Genomic DNA, 11,262 nt, shown 5'->3' with positions numbered 1-11,262 from the left:
ATTTGTTGCTTCCATATGATTTAAAGTTCGCTACGCCACTGTGTCCCTATGTGTGTGGATATAAAGGGGGCTGTAAAATCCTTGTACAGTTGTACCTATATAATATACACTACCTATAATAATATACAACCGACGCCGAATATACCCTATATATAACATCGAGTGTTCTTAACGACCTAATGTAATATTGCGTTTTTTTTTTATTTATTGTTTCATGGCACTTGCACATATACAGCACCAGTACAACACTCTCCGACGGACCCGGAGGTGTGTGCTGTATGCGTCAACACTGGCAGTTCCCTCATGATGACGTCTCCGAACGTAACTCGCCGGTCGAGTCACACGCTCAGTAACCACGTTTGCCAAATGGACTAGACCGTCGCGTTATTCTAAGATAATACATAATTATTATATGCATATTATTATTATTATTATTATTATTATTATTATTATTATTATTATTATTATTATTATTATTATTATTATTATTATTAATATACTATTATTATTATCATTATTATGAATAATAATAATAATTTAGAACAAAACGTTGTATCAACAAAAAATATTTAAAAAATATTTATAAAACATACATTATAATAAAAATAGAGCATATATTATATGTAAGGCTTATTCGTAAGACAATTTCAATCTTTTTTCATTATTATATTTTATTGTTGACATAACAGCCATAGTTATCCTGATACCTATCTATTATATTATGTTAGGATACCTACCTACTTTCTAGAATCAAGCGATTTCAAGAGATGAAACTTTAGACCATATATATATACTATGTAGTATGTCGCAGGTATTCGTATATAATATGAAGGATGAAACCAATTATCTATCAATGACGGTGATTTTGATATAATCATTAAAGTCGGTATAGACCTTTAAACCCTTTGGTTATTATTATTAAAATCCTTTGACGATGTTCCACCTATAGGTACAAGGGGAATAATTTAACGAAAACAATCATTGTTTCGAAAAGTATTTTTTCAGTTTGAAAAAGCTATAAACCGATATTTTAGAAAAAAAGTTATATTTTGTACTATTTTTTATCGCTATATTAAATTTTTACTTTTTTGAATGATATAGGTAGCATACATTTTTAATCCGATATTCCAAAGGAACATATTATTCGGAGTATTTTGGTGTATAAAAATCAAATTTCGTATGAGTAGTAAGTTAATTATCTATAACTTATAAGAGTGTAATGATTAGTGAGTGAACTTCACTCAGTGAACTAGTGAACCAATATTTTGTGGGGTTCCCCTGTGCCACTCCACTCCGCTCAACTAAATATAGTGTATACCTACTAGTATCTACTTATAACTGATAAACTATCTAGGTACTCGTCCAAAATTAAAAAAAATTCTCCGATTTACAATGAGGAATTAATAATGTATGTTGTCATTATACGAAGTAAAAACTAAGAAAATATCATTTTTTTCATTAATGTTGTTTTTCAACAACTTAAAATTAAGTAAAAAAAATATTAAATAATAATTGTTACACGATATGAGAATCATCCGGCATAGATAATATTTATAAGTACCTACACCGTACACATATTTATAACATAGTCCCAATTTCCATATATTATAAATTATAAGATCCTCAATTATTTTCACTTTTCAGTCTGCACATAGATAATACAGAAAATGATGTGTAGGTATTTAAAAAAATTTCAAACAATTTGAATCAGTTTTACGGGTTTATCAAGTACAACAGTACATATATATTTTAATAAATAATATTTTTTTTATTACCTACGTCAAGACCTAATTACAACTTACAATGTACAATCGTTGTGTACTTATGTACGTATATATATATACTACAAATACACACTAAATTAAAAAATATCGAAAACTGCAGTTAAAAATCATATGATACGAATCAGCCTACCAAACTACGTAACGTATATTTAACGTCACTCAATTTTTTTTTTAAATTTACTTCCGGCTATTTTGACGTTCGACTATGAGATAATATTAATAAAAATATGTATAGCGTGTATCCGGGAAAACTGGGTACACTCCATAACTCAGTTACCTACATTACTCAGTACCCTATTCATATTTTAGAATTCTGGCTGCAGGAGATTGATGAACAATAGTCTAGTTTTATTTCCCGCAAACAGAATTCAAAAATATGTTTAGGGTACTGAGTAAAATGGCTGATATAATTATGCAGTGTTCCTGTTTTTGCTGACACTGTGTATTATATAATAAATAATAATACAATATTAAAACAGGACATTCAAAAAACATGATAAACAATAATCACATTCGGGTGGTATAAGCTTTTCGTCATTTTGAAATTTGATTAAACATAATGCTGCCATATACTATATACCCGCGTGGTCATGCCAATGCCACCAAATATTTTGTTATTTCTTAAAATACTTACATAATACTACACCTTCCTATAACCATAAAATCTGGAGTTACCAAAGCGAAGTGGTCGTTTTTTTTAATACACAACTCAAATAGTACTTATCGCATAATATTACCAATATAAATTGTTTGTGAGCTCGTGTGGACCAGCCAATTACCAAACTAATGATTAATTATATCGATTTGACTATTAAAAATACATTGATTTAATGTTGTTATTATAATTTTCGATGTGCACTGTGCACACCAAGTCACAGACCATACACATCACCAAGTTGAATACAAATTATTGTAGGCCTATTGTTGGTGCTCCATAACTATAATATAATATTATCAGTTATCACACCATCATTACATTTTCTCTTTTAAATTTTGCATTCTTAAGTAGATATATAATTAAGCCATTAAGGTATGAACATAAAGTAGGTTCGCCTACATACGCTAACTTAATTAGGTATTGTTTTCATCATAAGATATTTCATATTATTGATAAAACCCAATAGTAGGTAATACTCGAAACCTAAAATTCAAGTTCATAATGAAAATTTTAAAAAACATATTCGGTTAAAAATAATATTCTTCAATACCTGCACTGCGTACTGTATTTATTGTTAACGAATAAGTGTTCTTTGTAAATATTGTTATCGTTTTTATTGAAAATTTATACATTTTGTTCATTTGTACATAAACTCGAAATTAAATAATTTTTTGTAAATTACGAACAAAATTTTAAACAAAGCTCATGATGACTGAGAAATCGTACTATTATTAAATGTTAAGGACAAGGAACTTACAATGTTTTTCCCAAAGAAAACTTATTACACTTTTTTATTCTCCAGCATTTGTATTAAAAAATATGCAAAATATATATTATTATAGTCAATTTTGCAATAATATTGTTTTAGAATAATTTAATAATAATAATTTATTATGTATTAGGCCTACAGAATAATATAATAATAATAATAATAGCTACATTTGTTGGATTAAAAAGACTAAGTAGTTATATCAAAACTAAGACCCTCGTTGATTTTTTTTGTAATTGTTATGAAAAATGGTAAAAAGTTAAGTACTAACTATCAAAACATTTAATTCTAAATTTGTAGATATAATATATTGTTGAGTTTTAGTAATTAGTATTCATCAGTGTTCTGATGTATTATTTTTAATAGAAAACAAATTTATTACATATAATATATACAGTTAAATTTAAAAATATATATATATACAAAATGCATAATATGTGTAAACAATTTGTAAAAATAAAATGATTACAATAAAGAGATTTTAGAATATGAAATTTCTATACTGGAGTTTAATAACAATGTTTTTATTTTTTGTTCAATTACAAATATATTAAATTATACAACTTAGTTAGGTATACATTTCAATATTTAATAAATACAAATTGGAATAACTAAAAATATAACTTATTATATTTAAAATTAGTTAACTAGATAACATAATTGTATTAAAAATATATTCATATATAAATTGGTAATACAATTTCCTCGTTATAGTTTAGTAGATTACAATAGAACCAAAGCAATAATTGTTGAAGAAAAAAATCAGGGAACAATTATATAGAGAAATATCAATATTATCAATAAAAAAATTTACTCCAACGTTTATATAATCTAAAAATGTTTGAAAAATGAATAGGTTAAGATACAAAAGGCTATAATACATTTATTCTATACAGTTCATACTTATTTAAAAAGAAATATTATTTAACAATTAATACAAAAAAATAGTCACGAATAGGTACCCAACAGAAGTTGTATTAGTAAATTTTACTAAAAAAAACTTAACCGATATAAAACATAGTTCCAACATAGTTGAAAGGATACAATTAATATTCAAAATATTAATTCTATTGTTCAGAATATATTTTTTTTGCATTGCATGTCACTAAAAACCTTTTTAAAGCTGTAAAATCATCAAATATACAACCGCTCACACATGGATACTGTTCAATTATATTTTTATCCGTATGAACTAAACATGCAGACCACCCAGCATTTTTTGCACCTTTAAAGTCCAACAAATATGAGTCACCAATATGTAAAAATAACTCACGATTTAAACCCTTTTCAATGTATGATTCTGCTTTTCTAAATATTTTAATATCAGGCTTCTCAGACCTCACTTCGTAAGATGACAAAATAAATTTAAAATAATGAGAGAGACCCAGATTTTTTATCATAGATTTAATTCTTGGGTCATAATTAGACAAAACTCCCAATGGTACTTGTTCTTTTTTCAAATACTCCAATAACTCAATAGCTCCATTTTGTACTTTAAATGTTTCTCCTGTACTGTACGTTATCATCAATTCGTCAATTATATCTGTCAGAGGTACATTATCAGTGATATTTTCTATCTGAAATGCTTTGCTAAAAACATTTTGTGCATAAATTCTCCAATAGTTTTCCCATTCAAGGCCAGTACAAAGACCAAAATTTGGATGTGCTTTTGTCATGAATGTCCAATTTTTATTAATCAAATTCTCTAGAGTTGATAATTTTACTTCTATGCCATATTTATTTAATATATTCGAGTATTCTATAGCTGGAGAACTTCGATATTTTAATAAAGTTCCAGTTATATCAAATGTTATCAACTTGAACGGTCGACTATTCATTTTAATTAATACTTCTGAAAATGATTATAAAAATGTTCAATAACAACTCAATCATACATTATAATTTATACTCTATTGAGAATAAAAACAGACCGCATCGCAACTGAGCTTGGCGCAGCCAGACCACCTGGTGGCCAATTAGTTTAATTATTCGGTAAAAGTGAATATTTGTGGTGGCAGCCGTAGTGGGGATAGATGCGCGAACAACGATGTGTTTTCGTCCACTGCCTGGTCTGTTTTTATTCTGAATAGAGTAGGTATAGCACATAGATAAAAATGTTATAAATACAAGTTTATTTTTCATGAGTGTTATCCTGATGATTATTATATTTGGGTAGGTAACAATAACTTACACATACCTCTTAGATTATAGTTTTAATTAATTGCAATTTTATATTCACATTGATTATAAATGAAAATAATAAATTGTACCTATAGTAGTATAGTTAGACAGTAATGACATAGAACAATGAATAGCTGTAATATTAATATATATATTATATCCTATACACTGAATAATATTTCTCAGTTCTCCTTAATTATATTATGTTTATACCCAAATCTGTTAGTAATAGACACAATTAAAGATATACTATATCTTTAATTGTGGTAATGGAAGACGAGGAAAGCCAATCTATAAATGCAAATGTTAAATACATATTTAAATAATCATAGAAATCTGTACAGACAAATTTCTATAACTGACAAAATAGAATTGAAAAATGTTTTGTATAAGAGTATTCCAGTTTCCAGTATCATTATTGTTTGACCCTAATATGTCTAAATGTCTTATTGTCCTAATTATTATAAAAATGGATCATTTATTTCATAATTTGGGTAAGTATTTAGTATATCCAAGATAATGTCCCCTTTTAGGGAGACCTAGGTGACTTAAATAATTCAAATATTTGGTAATAGAATTTGTCGAGATGTACACACATTTTATTAGCTCTTTTTTAACTTACCAATTAATAATAATAATTAATTACTATTTTAAAAACTCTAAACAATTAACAACTATAATACTTAGCATTATAGCAATTGCCAGTGCCAGTTAGTGTTCTATAATTTTATTGATATGCACAGTGTTTGATCAACTACAAAAAAAAAAAAACAAATAAATAATAAAATAAGATATTTTATTTTAATTTATGAAACTATAAATAAAAATAAAGTGCTCAAGAGGGCAAAGGCTGGTTAATGAGAAACCGAAAATGTACATCTCGACATAAGAATACAATGTATTATTATTTTTAATCTATTAGGTCCCAATAGTAATATACTAATATAATATGTTTCACAATGTATCTTTATATTATGATATTCTTATCAGAAACCTTACAATAAATATTTTTTTTTTTATTAAATGAAGTGATATAACTAATAAGAACAAATGCGATATACCAGCAAAACACATCAATCAGTATCAAAATCGGACCTCAATATAAGTCAGTACTCAGTACAAAAATATGAAATGAATTTACTTATAATACCTAATGTGTAATTTAAAAAAAAATTATAATTAAGATTGAGTTAGTATATTTGTATATTTGTATAAAATTAAGATTGAAAACTTAATAAAATACAATAGAAAAACCAGCCAAGAGCGAGTCGGACTCGCGCACTAATGGTTCTGTACTATTATCTATAAAAACTGCTTATATTATATATTCTGAATGATTTTTAGTATTTGTTGTTAAAGCGGCAACAGAAATACATCATCTATGAAAATTTCAACTATCTCACTTTCACGGTTCATGAGATACAGCTTCCTAACAAACGGACAGTGGAGCCTTAGTAATAGGGTCCCGTTTTCTGTACGGAACCATAAAAACAAATACAAATTCTTAACTGGCCAAATTTTGCCAGTAATCTGTTATGAGTCAGTTAACGTTAACTGACAGTTTAGTGGACATTGTAAGAACGGCACCAAGAATGGAAAAGAGAAAAGCTGTTTTAGTATATTATTATAACTGCATGAATTATATTATATTTTATTAGTAACTGTTAGTAAAATTATATAATAAACAACAACTAAATGCTAAATGTAACTACAATTTATAGCAAATATTTGTTAATTAAATATATATTTATTTAGATTCCCAGTGGCGTATTTAGTATTTTTTGTAGGGGGCGGATGACAAGAATTTTAGCATACAGGTTAGATGTAATAATTATAATATAATAATATACGTGTATTTAAAGAGCCATTGGGGGTGGATTTGTCTTCATATTCGCCCCTGTAGATTCCTAGTCATCAGGAGTACCTAAACCAATTGCAAGTGCGGTAAACCCCTCCGGAACTTTCTCTTGATAGAAGACAGATGGGATGGTAAGTGTTTGCTTGACATGTAATAGAGAATTTACTGTGAATAGTATATGAATGAAAGAAAATAATTTATAAATGTAAATTTGAAATCACTTTTTGGGTAAAATGCTAGGTAAAAAGATACTAATTACATTATTTAATTAATTATTGGTTAGGTAATTAGGTATATAATTTTTATTTAATTTTCTACTATCTAAAAAAATTATCTTTGTTATAATATGGTGGGCGGGAAGTGGGTATTCTTCAACAAAGTTTACCCAAGTTATTTAAAAAAGTTTCAACACATCTGTTATTGTTATAATCAATGAATTAAAAAGAAGAAAACATTTTTTTACCTGTCTTTGATGTAAAAAATCATTTGATTTATCTGTAGCAAATAGTACTGTGGTATTATAGTTTTAATTTTAAAACGTTAACAACATTCTGATTTGTTTTAATCGGTTTCTTAATTTATAATAATCTTGTAAGTTGTAATTGTGTTCGTCATTTCGTCATAAACTCAAGTATTATTTTCTCTTCTATACAACTATATCTAATATAATATTTTTATCTGATGTTATTAAAAATAATATAAAAAATAATTAGCATGTACCAAGTACCAACTAAAAATGATTATGTACCTATAATAATATATATAATAATTATGATTATAATTACTTATCTATAATGGATATTGAATGTTGAATAATATAATATATTAATCACGGTTGTTGTTATAATAATTAATAGTGCATTGGTGCATTGTTTATTTATTTTATTACAGAACAATTATTGTATACCTAGAAATACCACAGAACAATAATACGTTTATATCAGACTTGTATATAGTACTAGTACAGTACATTTGAGTTGTGGTCAGAAAGCATGATTAAAGATATTATACATCAGCTGATGGTGATAAATCGTATTTTGTCATTCTCAAATGTTAAATACTCATACCTCGCTTTAAAATTAAAATATAATAAAAAGACCACAAGGTTGCCCAGATAATAATCTTACCTTTAGATTTTATAAGAGGTAAATTTACTCTATTTTTTAAATTAACGTAGGTAAACCGGTAAACGTGTTCTGCTGAGCGTAAAATTTTCCATGTTACGCACTGTTAAGATAGAGACAACACATGCGAGTATCACGTCATCTAAATACATTGCAATTTGCCATTAGTTATTATTTAACAAGAAGTTCCATAACTGCATGGATTCTTCTCTCAAGCCTCCAACCCATCAACTCCCACAGCGTTTGTACTCATTGTAAAAAAATAAATTTACAGATTGTACCTATAATAAATTAATGTAACACAAAAAAAAAAATGTCATTGCCCAAAACATCTGGCCAGACACAGCTGTTACCTATACGATATAATTATTATTTGTGGTATAAGGTCTATGGTTTATAAATACACCTTGGTGATAACAATTATTTTACATATTTTTAGGTTAGGTTCGATATAAGAACTCTAGATAAATTTTCATCTCGTCATTTTAGTAACAAACTGTCCGTCTGTCTAATCAGTATTCCTTATTGAGATTTGACATTTCATATTTAAGTATTTTTACTTTATTAATTTCAAATTGCAAATTGCAATATGGATACAATTATTGATAGAGGAGCACCGAAAGCTCGTAATTTTGAACCATATGCAAGTAATGGAGGGTAAGTTATAGACATGATAATCTTTTTTTTCTTACAACTCTTATGTTTTTGTTATTACTTATTTATGATGAATACCTAATGATTACTTTTAAATAATTATAGTTCAATTGTTGCCATCAGTGGTAAGGATTTTGCAATTGTTGCTTCTGATACTCGTCTTAGTGAAGGATATATGATTTATACACGTAAACAATCAAAGTTATTCCAACTGTCCGACAAATCGGTTCTCGGGTGCACAGGATGTTGGTGTGACACATTATCACTGACCAATATTATTCAGTCTCAATTGAAGGTAAAACATCTCATTACTTTATAATAGAGGTATTCAAACTGTGCGTCGCGAGAGTTAGAGAAGGGAGCCGCGTTCAAGTACCAGAAACCAAAATTAATGTATGTCATGTCTAATTAATACCTTTAAATAGATATCTATTATTTATAATCATCAAAGCAATTATGGAATCAATAATGAAACACATTACGCGACTATTTGAAGTTTAATTTCTGGTACTAAAGTCACTGTTATTACTAACCATATTGTATCCGTATTGTTTAATTTTTTTCATAATAATTTGGGCGCCGTGGGATGAAAAAGTTTGAATACCTCTGCTTTATAATATAATATATTTATACATACTTAAATGTAATACTTTTTCAGTCATATTTGTATGATCACAACACAATAATGCAGCCTAATTCTATTGCTCAATTGCTATCTACCCTGTTGTATAGCAGACGTTTCTTCCCGTACTATGTGTACAATGTACTTGCTGGACTCGATATCAATGGTGAAGGTTGTTTGTACAGTTATGATCCTGTAGGTCATTGTGAAAAAGTTAATTACACTGCTGGTGGCAGTTCTGGTGTTCTCATGCAACCTTTTTTGGATAGTTGGGTAAGTTACAATCGTAGGCGTGTCTACGGTGGCAGCCTGGGCTGCCCCTGCAATTTTTGAAAGGTGCTGGTCAACCGAGATTTAAGTCAGAAGGGTTACAACATTTATTTTTTTTTTTTAAACTTGATTGTTTTGTGGGTATCGTTATAATAACTATTTACTTACAAAGATTGATTTCCTGAATTCTGAAATTGGAAAAACCTACTATCTTACTTAAGACAGATGACGACGGTACAGTACGCATCTAGGTGTTATTGTACACAAACAATTTTTAATATTAAGCCACATTTTGAAAACAACTAAAAAATTATATACATTATGTTGCTAGTAGGTACCCACCTTAAAGGTTTCTGGTGACAAGTTATACATCTGTAAGAGGTATATTCAAGAAATTATTTATGAACTTATAAGAGACTATACGGTATATTAATATTTAATTTGACAATATTGGAATAAAACCTAGTCATTGATATTATTTTAAACTCCATTAAGTTTACACAGTTTTTGTATATCCGATCATAACTATTTTATTTTCAGTAACCAATGGCAACCATATATAAACACAAAAATATTTATTTTTCTTACTCCTATACATAGTTACATAATACATACTATCTCATATTAATTGGTTCGGTATTTCTGTACTCTTATTATGGATTAGTTAGTCAAAACTTATTTTATATTTTATACAGATTCAAATAACAATGCTTATTACAATGAAATTGCCATATTAAAAAGTCTTCTAAAGTGTACCTGACAAAAAAAAATTGTTTTATAGAAAAATTCATTAAGTAGAATTAAACAAATTGGTTATAATATGGTTATGGTTCTCAAAACTGTTTGGTTTGGTAATTCTCTGTAATTTTGTTAAGTAGAAGAAGTTTCACTATACTAATATACATAGATAATATTATATCTTGCGTATTATTTTTAAAAGTTTATAATTAAAAAAATAATATAATTAATCCAAATAATGTACTTTTTTTATTGATCATAAAATTGTATTAAAATTTCATTTTTGTATTAGTTGGGAAACAGAACTGCAGAGAACCCTGTTACTGAAGAAGAAGCACTGAGCTTGGTTAAAGATGCATTTACTGCAGCTGGAGAACGTGATATATACACTGGAGATGAAGTAGTATATAACATAATTAAGAAAAATGGAATCAAGACAGGCGTGGTTCAACTTCGTAAAGATTAAATTTTTAATGATATTAAAATGCTTCAGTTCTTTTTTTTTTTTATACATTTAAATACACTTATACAATATAATAAATTATATTTTAATTAAATAATTACATTATATTGTATTTAATGGAATAATAAAATAATTTGGCAA

At 27.3% G+C, this 11,262-nt stretch overlaps 3 protein-coding genes across 10 annotated transcripts in view; 2 read left to right on the top strand and 1 right to left on the bottom strand.

Annotated features, from left to right (window-relative positions):
• The window catches only part of LOC100165001 (glucose transporter type 1), a 19,397-nt gene extending 18,949 nt beyond the window's left edge, over positions 1-448 (top strand). For 3 of the 5 annotated variants that reach the window (XM_029490850.1, XM_008182427.3, XM_016802466.2), the window contains one exon: positions 236-448. In XM_029490850.1, the coding sequence (XP_029346710.1) occupies positions 236-375 (140 nt within the window). In that variant the 3' untranslated portion in view covers positions 376-448. The remainder of the gene's footprint in view (positions 1-235) is intronic. The other 2 variants (XM_029490849.1, XM_001947713.5) reach the window with 2 other exon arrangements.
• A 3,740-nt stretch (positions 449-4,188) lies between these two features.
• On the bottom strand, positions 4,189-8,502 carry LOC100164330 (rhythmically expressed gene 2 protein-like). Of its 4 annotated transcripts, none has more exons than XM_029490883.1 (2): positions 8,378-8,502; positions 4,189-5,063 (listed from the first exon to the last, which is right to left on the bottom strand). In XM_029490883.1, the coding sequence occupies exon 2, from the start codon at positions 5,047-5,049 to the stop codon at positions 4,279-4,281; it is 771 nt and encodes a 256-aa protein (XP_029346743.1). In that variant the 5' UTR covers positions 5,050-5,063; positions 8,378-8,502; the 3' UTR covers positions 4,189-4,278. The 4 variants fall into 4 exon arrangements, with proteins under 4 accessions (XP_029346743.1, XP_001951007.1, XP_029346742.1 ...); XM_001950972.5 differs by lacking the exon at positions 8,378-8,502 and adding an exon at positions 7,714-8,248; XM_029490882.1 differs by lacking the exon at positions 8,378-8,502 and adding an exon at positions 7,714-7,952 and having other exon boundaries at positions 4,189-6,146.
• On the top strand, positions 8,353-11,262 carry LOC100162255 (proteasome subunit beta type-like). Its single transcript, NM_001162664.2, has 4 exons — positions 8,353-9,031; positions 9,134-9,323; positions 9,687-9,923; positions 10,951-11,262. The coding sequence occupies exons 1-4, from the start codon at positions 8,964-8,966 to the stop codon at positions 11,122-11,124; spliced, it is 669 nt and encodes a 222-aa protein (NP_001156136.1). The 5' UTR covers positions 8,353-8,963; the 3' UTR covers positions 11,125-11,262.

This window comes from Acyrthosiphon pisum, chromosome A2 (genome assembly GCF_005508785.2).
Source record: "Acyrthosiphon pisum isolate AL4f chromosome A2, pea_aphid_22Mar2018_4r6ur, whole genome shotgun sequence".
NCBI lineage: Eukaryota > Metazoa > Arthropoda > Insecta > Hemiptera > Aphididae > Acyrthosiphon > Acyrthosiphon pisum.
This window is presented reverse-complemented; position numbering and strand designations above follow the sequence as displayed.